This window comes from Solea senegalensis, linkage group LG13 (genome assembly GCF_019176455.1).
Source record: "Solea senegalensis isolate Sse05_10M linkage group LG13, IFAPA_SoseM_1, whole genome shotgun sequence".
In the NCBI taxonomy this organism is placed as follows: Eukaryota; Metazoa; Chordata; class Actinopteri; order Pleuronectiformes; family Soleidae; genus Solea; species Solea senegalensis.
This window is the reverse complement of record NC_058033.1, coordinates 7,701,441-7,722,433: the sequence shown is the minus strand read 5'-3', so window position 1 is coordinate 7,722,433 and position 20,993 is coordinate 7,701,441. Positions and strand designations below refer to the sequence as shown.

Genomic DNA, 20,993 nt, shown 5'->3' with positions numbered 1-20,993 from the left:
AGAATTCTGAGATTAAAGTCACATTCTGGGATTAAAAACGTGAGAATTCTGAGATTAAAATCAGAGTCGTAAGAATTCTGAGATTAAAGTCAGAATTCTGACTTGAGAATTTAATTGTACATGCGGCCCTAATCCTCTTCCGTAAAACACTTACTTGAAACTATTAATAATAATATTGGTAGTTGTGGTATTGTTTCCGAGCAGCAGGTGTCGCTCTCGGTTGATATGTGCATGTGTGTGTGCGTGTGACCGGGAGCGGAAGCAGTAAGAAAAGAAGGCGCGCGCAGTGGGCGGCGCTGAGGGGAAAATCACAATGTCTGCCCCGAAAACGATCCCGAAAGACGCTCAGGTAACGATATTTTCTCACGCGGTTATAATCCGCTTCTCTCGCGTTCACACCGAGAGTGAACGTAATTCATCCGGAATATTCGGATCAAACACTGTTTGCGCCGCTAACGGAGAAAGAACCTCATGTTTATGAACACCAACAACGGCAGCTAGCCTAGCAGCTAACGTTAGCACCGGAGCTCCGTACAGAACAACAACAAACAACAGCCCATCCATGCTCGCTGGCTAGTTAGCATTGATGGACATTAACATATAAGTGAGATAAATAAAGTTACTCTGAACTACTGTATATCCTAATGAGATCACGTCACGTGATGTGACAGATTTACGGTTCACAGGTGAACGAATCACCACCTGAGGTCACTTAAACTCTGTTTCACGTCACGTAACCTGCACTTGAGTCACGTGATTGGCTAACGAAGACTCTAACAACACAATCTACGTCAGTTTGTCCTTCAAGAACGTGTTCACGAACTTTATCTCACTGTTGGACAAACTACTCACTCTCCCATACCAAACCCCATAGAGAAAATCAGTGATTTTAACATCACATCACACAGGAGTTGTTGATCCACTGCTGCCTCCATCACTAAGTTCAAATGTCTTATTTTGGCAAATTCTTGCTTCAGATTTCAGACCTCAGTGACACAAAGTGACCACATGAGGTAGCAGTAGACCAGCAGCTCCTGTGAAAATCATGCGGTTTGGTGTGGGAGAGTGAGTGGTTTACAAACTTCAGTTTCCTGTTGGAAAAGTCTGTCTCACAGTGAGACAAAGGCAGGAACATGTTCTTAAGATGTTGTAGACTTAAACTGACGTGGATTTCATAGGGTGAGTCTTATGTTAGGAAAATGTCAGTATTTCATACAAACGCACTTTAATAAAAGATATTGCTAATGTTAATAGCTAACGGTTATTTTCATCATCGAGGAGTCGTTTTGGTTCATCAAATGTCAGAAAATATTGAACAGTGTTTGGAAATGATGATGTCTCTCACACAAAACCCACACAATTTAAACAACATGAATGAATGAACGGTGATTTAACTTTGAGCTGCCAGGTTTAGTTTTCAAGTGTTCATGCAGAGTGATGAGTCACCTGGCTTAAATGTGTGACGGATGTCCCCTGTCCCGGCAGGTGATGATCCAGATCCTGAAGGACATGGGAATCACAGAGTACGAACCACGAGTCATCAACCAGATGCTGGAGTTCACATACAGTGAGTCGCTGCCGCCACGGCGAGACGTCCAAGCGAGGGAAGTCCTCAAGCCTCAAAATGTTGTTGTCTGTTTTGTCCGCAGGATACGTGACGACGATCATCGAAGACGCCAAGATCTACTCCACGCACGCCAAGAAGTCCAGTGTGGACGCCGACGACATCAAACTGGCTATCCAGTGCCGCATGGATCAGTCGTTCACGTCGCCACCGCCGCGAGACGTAAGTGCCCCTGAGGTGTCTTTCAAGCCGTCATTCATTCATTCACCTTGTTTGTTTGTTTATGGTTTTGTTTGTGTGTTCAGTTCTTGTTGGAGGTCGCCCGGCAGAAGAACCAGAGTCCTCTGCCGCTCATCAAACCCTACACTGGACCACGTCTTCCTCCAGACCGCTACTGTCTGACGGCGCCAAACTACAGACTCAAGTCTGTCCAGAAGAAGGTGAGACTGTCCACCATAACTGTGTGTCCACTTAACTGTGTGTCCACTTAACTGTGTCCACCTTTACTGTGTGTGTGTGTGTGTAAAACGTCTCTATTTCCTCCAGTTGGCTTCGTCTGCCAGCAGGATATCTGTGCCTCGTCTCAGTGTCGGCACCGTCTCCAGCAGACCGAGCACACCGACACTCGGTGAGTCTTGTCATGTGGAGGAAGAGCCTGCAGGGGGGGCCACACACACACAGCTCCAGTTTGTTCTGACCGCGTGTCGTCTCCACAGGAACGCCGTCGGTTCAGTCCGTCACTGCTAAAGTCGGAGCTCCGGTGTCGTTGACGGGTCAGAGGTTCACCGTACAGATCCCGCCCCCTTCTCAGACGACCACCGCTAAAACCAGTAAGGCCCGCCTCCTCATCTCTGCTGTGAAAGAGTTTGTTTACATCGACACAAACACGACATTTCTGTTTCATATTTTTATTGGTGTGTATACAAGAACAACAAAAGGCACTTACATGCAAGAGACACTGATGTCGGCATTAAACGTCTGTATACACCCTCAGATTTTTATAGTTTTTAGAAACAAACAACAATCACATGACTAAACCAACCACATAAACATAATAGATAAAATGAAATAATAATAATAATAAAATAGTATTATTATTATTATTATTGATAATAATAATAATAATAATAATTTAAAAATCCATAAACGGTTGCCATTTATTGTAGAATGTGTTCAAGTTTCCCCTTCTTGAATATCTAAGTCTCTCTAATTTTAAAAAGGACATAGTCCTGGAGAGTATCTTAGACAGTGCCTCCGCATCTGTCACAGACATATACCGTATTCTGGAAAATCTGTGCCAACCTTGTTTTCGAATAGTGACATCTAAATACAACTTTAAACTGTATCAAGGTCAACCTGGCACAAATGGAGGTTCTGTGAACGACCTGCAGTCCGGACTCCCACCAATATTCGTCAAAAGCCAATCCAAGTTCGCGCTCCCAAGACCCTCTTGTGTTGGTGGTCAAATGATCATCATACGACTGAATAGAACTGTAAATGTCCGACATTAAAGACCTCTGTAAAGGATTCAATTGTAAGAGTTCACCCCATGGCTGCTGAGGTGGAAGGCGAGGGAAGTCGGAGAATAAGGACTTCGCACAATTTCTCACCTGGAAATATCTAAAAAGATGAGAGGGTGGAAGATTGAATTCAGTAACCAGATCTTCAAAAGAACAAAAGACCCCTTCCATATAGAAGTCCTCAAAACATTTCAGTCCCCTATCTTGCCACAAGGAGAAAGTGGAATCAGTAAACGCAGGCTTAAATGCAGGATTTTTTAACAGTGGGGTTAAAACTGTGGGAGCAGTAAATTTAAACTGCTTCCTAAATTGAAACCATATCTTAAGCGTAGCGGTGACCACAGGGTTGCAGGTAAGGCCAGAGGGGTTTGTGGTGACCGAGCTGGTTAATAAAGCAGAAAAAGAGACTGGGGAGCATGACTGTGCTTCCAATTGATGCCAAAGTATATTAGTTGACTTGGACCATAATATAATTTTAGTTATGTTCGCGGCCCAATAGTAGAATTGAAAATTTGGCAAAGAGAGGCCGCCATAGAACTTACAATTCTGAAGTACTTTTTGTCTAACTCTGGGCATTTTGCCATTCCACAAAAATTTACAAATAATCGAGTCTACTGTTTTTGGTAAAAATATCGGCAGATATTTTTATATCGGCAGAGAAACAGAAACTTTGGCAGGACATCTTGACAGTGTTTATTCGTCCTATCAAAGAGAGAGGGAGGTAACCCCACTTTTGAAAGTCTGTCTTAATCTCTGCAAAGAGGGGAGAACAATTTTCAGAGTAAAGAGATTTAAAAGATCTGGTAATGTTAACCCCAAGATACCTAAATCCAGAAGGGCTCAATTTGAAAGGAATGTGCGACTGGGATAGCTGCATAGCTAGTTTATTGACAGGATAGCATTCACTCTTTGCGACATTAACCTTATACCCTGAGAACCGGCCGAAGCTATGAAAGAGCGAAACAATGGGGGGGCAGGCTCCTACTGGATTTGCAACATATAGCAACAGGTCATCGGCATAGAGCGACAGTTTCAACTCCGTATGAGTCCTGGTGATACCATCAAAAGTGGGAGAGGTTCTTAAGTGCATAGACAAGGGCTCTATAGCAAGCTCAAACAAGAGGGGAGACAGGGGGCAACCCTGTCTACAATCTCTGTTTAAAAAAAAGGAGGTATAAAGAAGGTGTAACCATGATATAAAACTCTTACCAAATCCGTATATAGCTAAGACTGCAAATAAATAATTCCATTCTACTCGGCGTCAACCGATATCACTACTTCAGGTACAGCTGTTGCTTCTTTTGAGTAGATTACATTTAACAAAGTACGAACATCATAATAAAACTGACGCCCCTTTATAAAGCCAGTCTGCTCCTCAGAAATAATTGTTGGAAGAACCCTTTCAAGTCGGCGAGCCAAGGCCTTTGCAAGAATCTTCGTATCAACGTTCATTAAATAAATTGGTCTATAGGAAGTACAAAGATCAGCATCTTTGCCCTTCTTCAAAAGAGCACTAATAGAGGCTTGTCTCAGAGAACCGAGTGATAAAGGCCCCGGGGCTTTATTACTTTGCATGCTTTGTAAAGCTGAGTTTAATTCTTGAATGGTCAGAGCAGACTCTAATTGATTAACCAATTCTGGATTTATGGAAGGAAACTGAAGTTCATCTAAAAACGTGTGCATATCAGTTGGATCCAATGAGAATTCAGACTTGTACAGGGACTCATAAAAAGACGAAAAAACATAGTTAATAACAGCCGGGTTCTCATGCAACTCTCCCGATCCATCCTTAATGCGAGGTATTAGACGTGAAGCTGCTTGACGACGCAACTGGTGAGCTAGCAACCTGCCAGACCTATCGCCATGTTTGTAATATCTAGAACGGGAATGAAGTAACAGGCGTTCCGCCTCGGCAGTTGTGATAAGATCCAGCTCTGTCTGTAAGGTCACGCGACGCTTTGAAAGATCATCAGATGGGGCGGTCGCAAGCTGTTGGTCTACTGATTCTAAAGCAGATGTAAGCCTCTGACTATTAGACATCCTCGATTTCCTTATATGTGCAGAGTATGAAATTATCTGACCTCGCAGATATGCTTTTAAGGACTCCCACAGTAGCGCCTTAGGGATAGGGTCCGAATCAGATTGATTAAGAACAATAAAATCCTCTATTGCACCTACAATGAATTTATGAAATTTGTCATCCAATAAAAGTGAGGTGTTGAATCGCCAATGGGTGGAATAGTGCGGTTCTGAGGAAATCTGAACATCTATGGACACCGGTGAGTGATCTGAAACAATAATTGGATGATACGAAACATCTGTTACTTTTGGCAAAAGTTTAGCGTCTACAAAGAAATAATCTATGCGTGAAAAAGTTTGGTGCACATGCGAGTAAAAAGAATATTGTCTACTGCACGGATTACGAAATCTCCAGGGGTCAACATAGCCATTACTAGACATGAAATTGCAGAGAGCCTTAGCCATTAGTGATTGGGTTGAGCCAGGTGTAGAACGATCTAGTTGAGGATCTACAACACAGTTCATGTCCCCGCCAAAAATCAAAAAACAGTCACTCAGAGATGGGAGATTTTCAAACAACCTGTTCATAAAACCAGGATTATCAAAATTTGGTGCGTACACATTAACTAATAGGATAGGCACACGAAATAGAGTACCCAGAACTATCAGATATCTGCTGTTTTTATCAGAAATGGTAGTAGTCAGGGTAAATGGGACGGATTTACTAATCAAGATGGCAACCCCTCTGGCCTTTGAGTTGAAGCTAGAATGGAATACCTCAGCAACCCAGGGACATTTCAGTCTAACTTGATCCTTGTTCCTCATATGGGTCTCCTGCAGAAATACAATGTCAGATTTCAAACGCTTCAAATGGGAGAACACCCTACACCGTTTAACAGCACCTCCTAGATCTTTTATATTCCAACTAATAAATCTCACATTTGAGCTTGAAACATTAGCCATGTGAAGTGTGTATCAAAATGGGAGGCAACCAGTTTTCCCAACCCAACACTCCAGGGACAAAGGAAAAGAAAGAGAATAAAAAATAAAAAAAAGCTTAACTGGCTCAACTATTGTAACTCACCCCAGATCCCACACCCACCCCCCCATAGCACCTTCCACTATCCCATCCCCAAACGATAGGATACCAGTGCTAACTCCACAAGGAGTCAAAAACCAAAAGAATGGACTCCAGACTTTGGACCAAATAGCAATACTCACCTCGCTCCAACTTGACTGGAGCTCCTGCGTACGTTAAGAAAATAAAAATATACAGCTAAAGACAGGGCCGAAATATTATGACCACAAAACTCAGAACCATCTAAGAAACCTTCACATACATAAGCAAGTTTGACTGTTTATTAGAACAGTAGGGGTTATGGTGCCATTCATATCAACAATTAATAGAACATATCTGCAGAAATGGTATAATATTCAAAACTATTACCTAGACAGTACCGATAAAAAAAACAACCCCAAAACATATCACCACTTTTTATAAATAATGTAAAGTAGCATAACTGCAGTGGCACCTACACTCAAACCTGTGTTTCAGTAACTTAGTGGTAACTAACCCAAGTTTACTTAAGTGCTTTCACAAAAGCTGCGGCTTCGCCAGGTGACGTAAATTCCCTCGTGACATCCCCTCTGGTGATCCGAAGACATGCCGGATGCAGCAGCCCAAACCTTACGTCAGGAATGTCCCTGAGCTGGCGTTGGACATCATTGAAGGAAGCGCGTGCTTTGGCGGTCCACGCAGTGAAATCCGTGAAAATGGAGATTGTTGAATACTTTACCTCAATCTGCCGGTGAATTCTGGCACATTGTAGAATATCCACACAGTCTGCATAATAGTGTAAACGTGCTATTATGGGACGAGGGCGTTCGCCGGGTTTCGGCTTAGACTGTAGGGATCGATGTGCACGGTCCACAACTGGCTCCTTCCCTAAGTCGAGAGCATCTTTCCGCAAGGTGGAAACTATGGTCGCGTCAATCGTGCCGTGCTCCTCGGGTAGACCTATTATCCTGATATTGTTACGGCGAGACCTCGCCTCCAGATCCTCACATCTACTGTCAAGAGTAACAAGACGGGCTGAGAGTTTGTCCACAGAACTTTTGAGTGAAACCACATCATCAGTACATGTAGACAGCGAGCGTTCCATGTCATTCACAGTTATCTTTAGCACATCCACCTCCGACCTGATAGCCGACATGTTAGCTTGTAGCTCCGTCTTCACACTCTGCAGTTCGGACTTTATCTGAGTAAAGTTATTTGTCATCACTGACTCTAATTCTTTCTTGAAAATGCCTGCCATCTCACCTCGAAGAGCAGTAAGCAGTTCAGCCTTAAACTCCGCAGAAGTCATGCACGGGACGGTAGCAGCCTCCTCTGAAGGGGGCGTCTTAGCAGCTGCACTCTGCGGCGGGGATACAGCCGGGGGGGTAGGCCTCGTTAGTGTAGCCGCCGGGTTGTTCATATTTTTTGCTTTTGAAGGCATACCAACATGTATTGCACTCACAACAAGCTTGTGGAGCTAAAAATATATAATAGAAAGTTCACGAAAAAAGCCCAATTTTGTTACAAATTAGTTTCGCAGGAGCTCCCGAAGGCACGTCTTACTCCATCAGTCACTAAGCCGAAAGTCCACAAACGCGACATTTAAACCTGCTTCTTTTTCCTTCTTCTTCCCCGACAGCGACGTCGTCCACGCCGGCCTCCAACGTCCTCATCAACCAATCACTGATCGGCTCCAAAAACATCCTCATCACCACCAACATGGTGTCGCAGAACAGCGGCGGTAGTGAGTCGCTGAAGAGAAAACACGAGGACGAGGACGACTACGACGCTTTATGATGGAGACGACAACGCTTTTTAAAAAAATACATAAATCAATAAATCAGAGGAGGAAGAGACTGAAACCTGCGTTCACATGCAGTCAAACCTGTTCACGTGTGATTTACAATAAAAAAAAACTGCTCAAAATGAAAAATAAGCTGCTTCTCATTTTAAAGGAAAGTTCCACTCAAAACATCATCACTGAAAAAAAGCTCTTTAATTTGAATATGATGGATAAAAAAACGTAAAAGTAAACATGACCTTTAAAAATGCAGTAGGAGGTTAAAACTGCTGAAGTGAAGCAGCGTTACATGCCGAGGCGTTCTGTGCCGTTTGAGATTCCTGAGATTCCAAATGATTAAACTCATTTAATTTTATTGACATGCCTATTGATGTAAAAAAAGTACACAACTCTCTGACTCTACAGCATGTTCAGTCACGCAAGGACCACAGCTCTGGCTGACATTGGCCAATCTGGGTGATTGACAGCTCTTTGAACCAATAGAATCAGGCTCCATTAAATCACATTCACCCTTCAATCATCCATCATCTACCGGAGGGTCACTGTGACAGTCTCAGCTGACACGGGTCAACAGGCGGCGTCACACCCTGAGACAAACAACAATTCACTCTCACTCTCTTACACTTATGGTCAATTTAGAGCAGTGTTTCCTGACCCTGGTCCTCAGGGAACACTCCCCAGCATGTTTTACATGTTGCCCTCCTCCGACACAGCTGATTCAGATGAACAGCTCGTTATCAGGCTTCTGCAGAGCTTGATGATGAGCTGACCATTTGTTTATTGTCACATTTATTGTTTTTAGGCAAAGAGCTAAAACGGGACAATTTAGGCAGCTTTTATAAGATGAGGGGGAAAGCACGCCCAGTCCAGCAGGTGGCAGCATTTCCTACAGGTGGTGGTTTTTTTTCTCTGTTTTAGCGAACATGTTTTGAAATAACAACAATTTCAGCTGCCATTGTTCTTTTATTTGTCCAGCGAGGACATGAACGTTGATTAATTACAGGTGGAGCTGCTCCTGCACAAACACACACTGATTTAAAGGCCTTTGTGTAATTTCCGTGACTTGCTACATTCCACTCCTCCCCTCTGTGTCGATCTATTTGGAATGTTCCACTTCCTTTGTCGGAGGCGAGGCTTCTTCTTCGCGGAGACAGAAAGAGGAGGACGAGGAGCAGCGGTAACAAACATTTAAACAAACGTGTAAACAAACGTGGTAACTGCTGTTTAAAAGTGATCCACACATTTCGTAGATTCTGTTGACGCTCTGTTCACACCTGCTGTTCACATCCGATCACAGGTGTTCAGGTTACACCTGCTACTGCTAATGCTAACGTGACGTCACTGCTCCGCAACAAACGTGCGATAGTATGTCGTCAAAACTGTCCAAATAAGAACTTTCCGAGTTTAGTATGTCATCAAAAACGTTATCATATAAATTGTCAACACATGTCAAAGAATGTCCTCAACACGAACTGTCAATAGACCTTTAAAACGGTTCAGAATCAGTATCTAATCTGGCCAGTAGCAGGTTAGCTGCTGCTAATGTGACGTCACTGCTCCACAGCAAACACAGGTACGTGTGTGTTTTCAAAAAACTGACCTAAAACATGTCATTATACATTATGACATCATACCTTCAACAACTGTCCAAAAATAAACTGTCCCAAATGTCCTCGTACAATATGCAGAGGTGGGAAGGGAAGCCAAAAAAATACTGTACTGTTACTTTAAGATAATAATTACTCAAGTAGAAGTAAAAATACTCATGAAAATAATGACTTCAGTAAGAGTAAAAAAGTATGTCAAGAGTACAAGTACTGAGTTTCTCCGGATTTATTTTTGAAATATTCAGTGCAACACAAATAGCACAAAATAGACACAACATAATATAAAACAGCAATATTCAAATGTTAAATAATAATATTTTAAATAAAACAATAAATACAGTCTTTAAAATAAAAAGAGAAATAGATTGCGCATGTAAATAAAACTAAAATTACAATTGATCTAAATGTTACTCAAGTATTTCTAATGGAGTAAATGTAGCGTGTTACTGCCCACCTCTGATAATATGTCAACAGTTAAAATATGAACTGTCTAAAAGTGTCCTAGTATAGTATGTCCTAAAATATATTTATTATTTAGTAAACTGTCAAAAATGTCCCTAGACCATTAAAACTGTTCAGAATGAGTATCTAGTCTGGCCAGTAGGGGGCAGATTAAGTAAAAAAACTGTTGAGGAGCAGTGGTTTAGTAGAAGTTCAAAATAAAAGTGTCCAGGTTGATATGGATCAATAAATAGTTGACAATAAAAAGGTTTTCCTGTGTTTTCCTCACATTTCTTCACTCATTTACTACAGTGAGCACATTTGAACACTTTAAAGTGGACACTGCTTTGTCTCATCATGTCCTCTGACTGAAGACCTGCAAACAGCTGCCGTTAAAGGCACAGTTCATGTGTTTTCATGTGATTCCATTCACAGTTGTCACTAAATATATCAGAATCCTCTGTTAAATATTGAGATTTTACAAATGTTTTCAGGATTTTTAAAGTCTTTAACTGATCTACAACTTTGTTTGGAGCAGGAGCCAGGAGCCAGGACCAGGAGGAGCTGGAGGAGGACGAGGAGCAGCGGGGACAGGTGTGGTAACTGCTGCTTAAAAATGATCCGCACATTTCTTAGATGTTCTGTTGACGCTCTGTTCACACCTGCTGTTAACATCCGACCTGAGGGATCCGATCACAGGTGTTCAGATTACACCTGCTAATGCTAATGCTAATGTGACGTCACTGCTCCACATGTAAACACACACACCACTCATTTCACTTCCTTTATTAAAAGGAACAAAGAAACCGGAAAATGTTCAACATTTGTAATGAAACAAAAATCAATTCATCGATTATTAAAGTATTTGACAATTAATTTAGTAATGGTTTTAATTATGCAGTAATTGTTGCATCTCTACTTCTTTTACATTTTTTGAAATAATCATCAAAGACACCATGAGATATACTTAGACAACAGCGCTCGTGAAAGTGAGCACTTGGCACCACCTAGTGGACTGAAATGTTCATTGATTTAGTTAATTTTTAATGACATTTATTTGTAATGTCAGTTAAAAAAAAACTATACACTAATAAAAAGAATACCCCATATTTCACTGTATTAGTTTTACTACTAATAATTCTCTCAAACAGCGTCACATCCTGTGTGTAACCGTAGCAACCACAACAACATTAGCTGGAAAAGTCGCACGATTGTATCGACGCAGTTTCACGTCAGACACTGGAGACGCATCAGAGACTCGTCGCATTTACACTTGTGTTAAGCACACTTTCTGGAGCGAACCATCACTTTTTCACCTGTGATTTCATCCCCTCACACGGACGTTAACAGCACTTGTCAACAGAGTTTAATGTGTTCACATCATTTTTACATTGTTAACCAGTGAAAACTGTGGACGAGTCAAAGTGGCATCATTCAGTCAATAAATACACCATTAAATAATGACTCACATGTGTGTCATTCTGTATGTTGTTTTTACATCAAATGAATTTGGTATTGGAATGAATGAATGACACATTTAATGAGACATTTATGTATTGAATTCCAATGTGAATGAATGAATGAATGTGAGACACATGTGAGTCATTATTTAATGGTGTATTTATTGATTGAATGTTGCCACTTTGACTCGTCCACAGTTTTCACTTGTTAATGATGTAAAAAGGATGTGAACACGTTAATCACACAGAAGTCTCACTCATGTGCTCATGATTTTTAAGCAGCAAATACTGGACACCTGTACCCAACTGTGTGGTCAACAGTCTAGGGAGTGAACCCCTATCATTTTTTTTGTATTTTTTTAGCCAAAAAAAATGTGAAATAAAATGGTATAACCCCCTGCTGTTATCTGTGCGGGGGGCCGGGGGAGCACAGCCCAGCCCCAGCCCCCCACCACCACAATGGCAGTGAGAGCGCGCAGTTTGGCCCCGGCGCCGGGGCCAAGTGTTCGAAGTGTGCTGGATTTGAACCAGCCACAGCCGGACTGGCACAACCTTGCGGTTGCGAACCAATACACCACGCCACGAACCCTTCTGCGATTTGGGATGGAGCTCCGGGCGTTTTTGAGTCTTCACTTTGGCTGTGGAACCTTAAACTTTGACCTATAAGGAAATCGAACCGCCAACATCCGGACTGAAAGGCCACTCTCTAACCAGCTGAGCTAACTGTCCATGCTGTTCCTCAGGTTTTCTCACACTTATTCACTCTCTGTGTGGAATATTGGGCTTAAAAAGTTGCTTCATCTAAGATTTGAACCTCTGACCTCAGGAACCCCAGTCTTTGTCTGAACCACGTGAGCTATTTGTACTCACACACTTCTTCTTCAACGTTGGACGACATTCAATAACAGATGAGCACAAACATGATTTCAGAAAGACCTCAGACTAATGAGGTATTTAACGATACATGTCCTCCGTAATGGCCCAAACAGTTGGTGCAGTGGTTAGTGCTCTTGCCTTTGAAACAAGAAGACCTGGGTTCGAGACCCAGTTGGAACAAGGATGTTTGTGGAGTTTTTCATGTTCTCCCTGTGTGAGAATGTGGCTTTTCTACACATAGTCAGGCTTCCTCCCACAGTCCATCAATCATCTACCACTTTGTCGTGGGGGCTGCTGTGCCAAGCTCAACTGTCATAGGGTGATAGGATGTGTTCACCCTGGACTATTGGCCAGTCCATTCAAAACATGCAATACAGTAATGAGGTAAATGTCCACTTCTGGTAAGATTCGAACCCCCGACCATAGAAACGACAGTCCTTGTCTGAACCATGTGAGCTAGTTGTCCTTGTATGCTTTTTAGTCCAATTTGGAAGTCTTTCAATAATAGAACTCATGACTTCACAGACATCAGCCTTATGAAATATTTAGTAACGTCTGTCCCTCATCATGGACAGCGTGGTTGGTGTAGTGGTTCGTGCTCATGCCTTTGAACCAAGAAGACCTTGGTTCGAGACCCACATGGAACAAGCATCTTTCTGGAGTTTTTCATGTTCTCCCCATGTGTGCACGGCTTTTCTCCGGGTTCTCTGGCCTCCTCCCACAGTCCGTCAATCATCTACCACGCCTATCACCCTATGACAGCTGAGCTTGGCACAGGAACCCCCGCGACCCTCCAGTGGAGGACAAAGCGATAGATGATTAATGGACTGTGGGAGGAAGCCAGAGAACCTGGAGAGAACATGAAAAACTCCAGAAAGACATTTGTTCCAAATGGGTCTTGAACTCTGATCGTGTTGTTCCAAAGTCAAGCACAGTAACCACTACGCCAACCGTGTTGCCCATAAGGAGGGACAGATGTTCTTTAATATTTCATCAGTCTGACCTTTTTTCGAAGTCATGGGTTCTATTATTGAAAGACTTCCAAATTGTGTGAAAAAGTATGCAAAGACAAATAGCTCACATGGTTCAGACATGGACTGCCATTCCTATGTTCAGGGGTTCGAATCTTACATCAAGTGACTCTTCCAGTGGACATTTACCTCATCACTGTGTTGCTTGTTTTGAATGGACTTGCGAACAGTCCAGAGTGAACCCCGCCTATCACCCTATGACAGCTAAGCTTGGCACAGGAACCCCCGCGACCCTCCAGTGCAGGACAAAGCGATAGATGATTAATGGACTGTGGGAGGAAGCCAGAGAACCCGGAGAAAAGCCGTGCACACATGGGGAGAACATGAAAAACTCCAGAAAGATGCTTGTTCCATGTGGGTCTCGAACCGAGGTCTTCTTGGTTCAAAGGCATGAGCACGAACCACTACACCAACCACGCTGTCCATGATGAGGGACAGACGTTACTAAATATTTCATAAGGCTGATGTCTGTGAAGTCATGAGTTCTATTATTGAAAGACTTCCAAATTGGACTAAAAAGCATACAAGGACAACTAGCTCACATGGTTCAGACAAGGACTGTCGTTTCTATGGTCGGGGGTTCGAATCTTACCAGAAGTGGACATTTACCTCATTACTGTATTGCATGTTTTGAATGGACTGGCCAATAGTCCAGGGTGAACACATCCTATCACCCTATGACAGTTGAGCTTGGCACAGCAGCCCCCACGACAAAGTGGTAGATGATTGATGGACTGTGGGAGGAAGCCTGACTATGTGTAGAAAAGCCACATTCTCACACAGGGAGAACATGAAAAACTCCACAAACATCCTTGTTCCAACTGGGTCTCGAACCCAGGTCTTCTTGTTTCAAAGGCAAGAGCACTAACCACTGCACCAACTGTTTGGGCCATTACGGAGGACATGTATCGTTAAATACCTCATTAGTCTGAGGTCTTTCTGAAATCATGTTTGTGCTCATCTGTTATTGAATGTCGTCCAACGTTGAAGAAGAAGTGTGTGAGTACAAATAGCTCACGTGGTTCAGACAAAGACTGGGGTTCCTGAGGTCAGAGGTTCAAATCTTAGATGAAGCAACTTTTTAAGCCCAATATTCCACACAGAGAGTGAATAAGTGTGAGAAAACCTGAGGAACAGCATGGACAGTTAGCTCAGCTGGTTAGAGAGTGGCCTTTCAGTCCGGATGTTGACGGTTCAATTTCCTTATAGGTCAAGGTTTAAGGTTCCACAGCCAAAGTGAAGACTCAAAAACGCCCGGAGCTCCATCCCAAAGCGCAGAAGGGTTCGTGGCGTGGTGGTTGGTTCGCAACCGCAAGGTTGTGCCAGTCCGGCTGTGGCTGGTTCAAATCCAGCACACTTCGAACACTTGGCCCCGGCGCCGGGGCCAAACTGCGCGCTCTCACTGCCATTGTGGTGGTGGGGGGCTGGGGCTGGGCTGTGCTCCCCCGGCCCCCCGCACAGATAACAGCAGGGGGTTATACCATTTTATTTCACATTTTTTTGGCTAAAAAAACAAAAAAATACAAAAAAAAAATGATAGGGGTTCACTCCCTAGACTGTTGACCACACAGTTGGGTACAGGTGTCCAGTATTTGCTGCTTAAAAATCATGAGCACATGAGTGAGACTTCTGTGTGATTAACGTGTTCACATCCTTTTTACATCATTAACAAGTGAAAACTGTGGACGAGTCAAAGTGGCAACATTCAATCAATAAATACACCATTAAATAATGACTCACATGTGTCTCACATTCATTCATTCACATTGGAATTCAATACAGAAATGTCTCATTGTTAAATGTGTCATTCATTCATTCAAATACCAAATTCATTTGATGTAAAAAAACAAAAAAACAACATAACATAAATTCTTCACTATTTAATGAATGATTTCATGGTCCTCATGAAATCATTCATTAAATAGTCTTTAAGTAACTCTATGTTTTTTTTTTTACATCAATTGAATTGAGTATGTGAATGAATGAATGACACATTTAACAATGAGACATTTCTGTATTTAATTCCAATGCGAATGAATGAATGTGAGACACATGTGAGTCATTATTTAATGGTGTATTTATTGATTGAATGTTGTCACTTTGACTCGTCCACTTGTTAACAATGTAAAAATGATGTGAACACATTAAACAGAGGCTCTGTTGACAAGTGCTGTTAACGTCCGTGTGAGGGGATGAAATCACAGGTGAAAGAGTGATGGTTTGCTCCAGAAAATGTGCTAAAATGTTGATGAGTGTTTTTTAAAAGCTGGAAACGACGATTGTTTTTGTCCACAAAGCAAAGATTATTGAGTTTGAATGATTTCTTTGTTTTCATGGAGCAAAGAAAACAGAAAATGTTGACATTTAAGAAGCTGGAAAATCACAAAGCTTGATTTAATTCTTTAAAAAACAAAAGATGTTGTTAGTTTACACCTGACACTGAAATGTGTCGGGATGCTCGATATTATCGCCATGGGAACATATTGGCTTTGAAAAGTATTATGGGATATGGGCAAACACGGTGAGATGTGCTGATAATGACGAATGACTACAATAGTCGACTGAAAAAGCTTGGACCTCCTTGACTTCTATGCTAGCGCCACTTACAGCTATTTGTTTTCCTGCTGATTCTGATGTGGAAGCGGTGACAAAACTGTGCCGATAAAATAGTGCAACTTTTTCAGCTAATGTTGTCGAATTATTAGTAGAAAAATTAATACAGTGAAATATGGCGTATTCTTTTTTTTTTTAACTGATGTAACAAATAAACGTCATTAAAAATGAACTAAATAAATGAACATTTCAGTCCACTAGATGGTGCCAAGTGCTCACTTTCACAAGAGCTGTTGTCTCAGTATATCGCAAATATCGCGATAAATCGCATCATGGTGTCTCTGATGATTATTTTTAAAAATATAAACCAAGTAGAGATGCAACAATTACTGCATAATTAAACCATTACTAAATTAATTGTCAAATACTTTAATAATAGATTAATTGTTTTTTGTTTTATTACAAATGTTGAACATTTTCCACATTACATGTGGAGCAGTGATGTCACATTAGCATTAGCATTAGCAGGTGTAATCTGAACACCTGTGATCGGATCCCTCAGGTCGGATGTTAACAGCAGGTGTGAACAGAGCGTCAACAGAACATCTAAGAAATGTGCAGATCATTTTTAAGCAGCAGCTACCACACACCTGTCCCCGCTGCTCCTCGTCCTCCTCCAGCTCCTCCTGGTCCTGGCTCCTGGCTCCTGGCTCCTGGCTCCTGCTCCAAACAAAGTTGTAGATCAGTTAAAGACTTTAAAAATCCTGAAAACATTTGTAAAATCTCAATATTTAACAGAGGATTCTGATGTATTTAGTGACAACTGTGAATGGAATCACATGAAAACACATGAACTGTGCCTTTAACGGCAGCTGTTTGCAGGTCTTCAGTCAGAGGACATGATGAGACAAAGCAGTGTCCACTTTAAAGTGTTCAAATGTGCTCACTGTAGTAAATGAGTGAAGAAATGTGAGGAAAACACAGGAAAACCTTTTTATTGTCAACTATTTATTGATCCATGTCAACCTGGACACTTTTATTTTGAACTTCTGCTAAACCACTGCTCCTCAACAGTTTTTTTTACTTAACCTGCCCCCTACTGGCCAGACTAGATACTCATTCTGAACAGTTTTAATGGTCTAGGGACAATTCTTGTTGACGTACTATATTTGGACATTGTTTGACATGTTAGACAGTTTATAATTGGACAATTAAAAAAATAATAAACATGTTTTTATGACAACATACTATACTAGGACACTTTTAGACAGTTCATATTTGAACTGTTTGTTGACCTATTATACAAGGACATTTTGGACAGTTGTCAACAGAATGATGTCATACAACATAATGACATATTTGTCACTAATTCAGTTTTTTGAAAACACACGTACATGGTTAGACAGCTAACCTGCCCCCTACTGGCCAGACTAGATACTCATTCTGAACAGTGTTAATGGTCCATTGACAGTTTTTGAGGACATTCTTTTACATTTTGGACAGTTTATTGAGGAAACATGTGGACAGTTTCTATTTTAACGTTTTGATGACATACTGTAGTAGTAAAGTTCATACGACATACTATCGCATTGACCACACCTACAATGGTTAGACGGTGATCGTGTCACATTAGCAGCAGCAGGTGTAATCTGAACACCTGTGATCGGATCACTCAGGTCGGATGTTAACAGCCGGTGTGGTTCATTTTTAAGCAGCAGTTACCAGGCGTTTGTCCCCGCTGCTCCTCGTCCGCCTGAGCGTCTCCTCCTACCGGCTCTGCGCGCGTGGAAGGTACGAGTGGCAAACCGGAAGTGGATGGTTCCAATTCGATTTATCTAGAGGGGAGGGCGCGGGTCCGTGTACGTTTTGATCGTCCATTTTTTCGTTTAAACCAATTAACGAGAAAACGGAAATACCATCGTTTTTCTTTTTTGTTGTCAAAATCAAAATACGAGAAATTAGAAAACCAAATTCAAATAAACGGCCAGATTTTGTGTTTTTGACTATTTATTTTGCATTTGCATTTATTTGAAGGACAGGAAGTCAGGTGACCCAAAAGTAAAAGCAAATACTTCAAAATAAAAGCCAATAGCCGATTAGATAGACAGACACATGATTAGTGATGTTTACCCTATTTCATCTGGTATTTGTTGGTTTATTTGCTACATTTTTACACCAGTATACAGCATGTATTTTATCTGTACGTTTTTATCATTTCAGAGCTGCCCATACCTCCATGAAGGGAAGAGGATGTGTTGACGTGTAGCTATAAATGGACTATTTGGACTACTGAAAACATAAAGAGGCATTTGGAGTCTTCTTAACAAACACCCTTAAAGTAGACCTGGCTTCACTTACCACAGTCACAGCACCACCAGTGCTTGTTTTTTTGCACTTCATCACTGTATCATCATCATCATTCACCCTCAGCTCAGATTTAAACCTGCATGTCCTTCTGGCCTAATGCTGCTGTCATCTTCTAAGCATCTCAAAATGACAATGTGTTATTTATTTTGATTTACTGACCATTTCAGACCTGTAGATTTACGGTCAGATACAGTGCAACACCTTTTTCTTACCCACCATGACTCCTTGTATGTGTTCACACCCGCGTGTAAATACACAGTTTGAAGATTTAAAAAACTATTCATTGTCAATCAGTGATCAAGCTAAGATTTCATATCAAGTCCAATTTACAGAGGTTCATAGAGGTAATGATACATATGCTGAATACACACAAGTGGTTAAATCAGGGGTGTCAAACATACGGCCTGGGGGCCAGAACCGGCCCGCCGGAGGGTCCAATCCAGCCCACAGGATGAATTTGTTAAAATTTCACACTAATCTAAACGTAATGTCAAATGCTCCAGATACCCGTGACTAAATGTTTGTGCCTCTATAGATCCAGTGTGCTGTCTAAATAGTAAATTTAGGCATGATATTGTTGAAATTGCACTTATATTTCTCAAGAAATTTCATGTTTTGTAAAATTATCCTTCATTAAATGTAAAACAAAGGAGAAAAAACAAAAGAGTTCTTGTTGTTCATAGGTTATCATTCTATTATTTTGCTATTTTTACTGGTCCGGCCCGCTTGAGATCAAATTGTGCTGTATGTGGCCCCTGAACAAAAATGAGTTTGACACCCCTGGGTTAAATTATGCAAACTTTCTGAGTAGAGAGGATGAATATGACAAACTAAAATGTGTGGCCTTTTTTTTTTTTGAAACACCTCATGGCAACCTGAGATTGTCTCAGCTCACGATGTATTTGGAGACTTCCATTGTTTTTAGTTTGCAGTGCTCAGATGTAAGAATGCTGTTGCACCTTATGCGACAGAACATATTCATATTCAGAACATATGTGAGCTCAAAGGCCTGATTGACATCACCAGATATTTTCAGCATTTAAAGCCTGCTTTATTATTTATTTTAGGCCTTGGAAAATGGCCTTTTAAAGTCAGTGTTCTGCAGCCATAGCTTAATTTTAGATGAAATTTTATTTTAAAGTTTATGTTGTTTTCATTGGTGCTAGGCTATGATTATGTTAACATTATAAAGTTTATCCATGCCACTGAAACTATACTTGTTGTATAACATCATGTCTTGTTTGGTCATGTGAGAAATATCTTGCGAGTAGCTGTGCTCTCCGTGTTCCATATGTCATCCAGTTGACTCTTAAAACAGTGTTCACTCAGTGTACAGCACAGTGTCATGCGTTTGACTCAATAGCCTACATTACATTAGAAATACCTGTCTGATGTGAGCTGTCAAAGATGCTTAGAAGTGGACAGCAGCGTTAGGTCAGAAGGACATGCAGGTTTAATTCTGAGCTGAGGGTGAATGACGATGATGATGATGACATGATACAGTGATGAAAAACTGTGTTGTAAGTGGAGCCAGGTCTACTGAAGGGTGTTTGTTAAGAAGACACCAAATGCCTCTTTATTTTTTCAATAGTCCTTATTTAATGCTATCGTCTTCCCTTCATGGAGGTATGGCTGGCTCTGAAATGACAAAAACATCCAGATAAAATACATGCTGTATACAGACCTAAAAATGTTGCAAATAAACCAACAAATACCAGATGAAACGAACATTATTCAATACATTTCTATCAATAACCTGGACAATTATAGGCCTATGAGCAAACTAGGAATACAGTTAAATACCCTTATACTGCCACCTATTGGTAACATCATTAATCATCTCTCTCTCTGTCTGTCTGTCCCTCGATTATTTGTTTCTCTTCTCAGGTAATGCTAATTTTAGCAAAGTTCCCAGAGTGACTAAAGGCTGCTAATACTAATATTAGATTCGTAGCAATTACCCAGAGTGACAAAACGACAGCTAATGCTTTGTAATGACTACCCAGAGGAACTAAACAGCTGGTAATGCTAATGTTAGCCATAAGGCGACAAAAATAAGGCTTTTACTGAAGCAAGTCGTTAATTGTTTGAGTAGATTTAAGAAACAGTGTTAATTGTTCGAGTAGATTTATGAAACAGTGTTGTGAACAAATGCGGCGACAACAGTGTGCGTTAGTTCATTTTAACTTTAATAAAAAGAAAACTAAAATAAAAATCTCAAAATAAAAATACATGGCAAAAACAATAGACTCTTAAATGATTATAATAATCATGTTGCAAATGATACAGTAGATAATAATAATTATTATAATAATAGTCACCATAATAATAATAATAATAATAATCAGAAGCGTAATAATAATCGTAACTCTTATCTTTTTGAAAATCGCCTTCTGTTTTATAGACATTATGGTTTAGTATCGCACAGGCTGAGGGGGCGTTGCTCGGGGCGTGGCACTTGTCAAAAATATTTTCACACTTAGCAAAGTTAACCCCACATATGCACGACAACGTAAGGACAGAATCACAGCTCATACGATTCACAGCACTGCGTCGTTTAAAACTCAACAAAAAATCTAAGGAAATCAACTGAAAAAACATGCTCCGTGTCGTTTCTTCTTCTTCTGTTTCGCAGCTTCAGGCGGGAGGAGGGCAGGCGGTGGGGCGGGCTATTGGCAGTTTGTACATCGCAAAAAA

At 41.2% G+C, this 20,993-nt stretch overlaps 1 protein-coding gene across 1 annotated transcript; it reads left to right on the top strand.

The window, feature by feature from the left end:
• Positions 1-267: 267 nt before the first annotated feature.
• Positions 268-8,093, top strand: taf9 (TAF9 RNA polymerase II, TATA box binding protein (TBP)-associated factor). Its single transcript, XM_044042502.1, has 7 exons — positions 268-349; positions 1,486-1,567; positions 1,650-1,786; positions 1,870-2,004; positions 2,111-2,192; positions 2,281-2,394; positions 7,800-8,093. Exons 1-7 carry the CDS (start codon positions 314-316, stop codon positions 7,955-7,957), a joined length of 744 nt encoding a protein of 247 aa, XP_043898437.1. The 5' UTR covers positions 268-313; the 3' UTR covers positions 7,958-8,093.
• Positions 8,094-20,993: the final 12,900 nt, after the last annotated feature.

Bases quoted from the DNA above. Each gene is read 5' to 3' on its own strand.
- taf9 (XM_044042502.1), top strand. From the start codon at position 314: ATGTCTGCCCCGAAAACGATCCCGAAAGACGCTCAG. The intron at 2,193-2,280 runs GTGAGTCTTGTC...TCGTCTCCACAG, and splicing joins ACCGAGCACACCGACACTCG to GAACGCCGTCGGTTCAGTCC. The intron at 2,395-7,799 runs GTAAGGCCCGCC...CTTCCCCGACAG, and splicing joins GACGACCACCGCTAAAACCA to CGACGTCGTCCACGCCGGCC.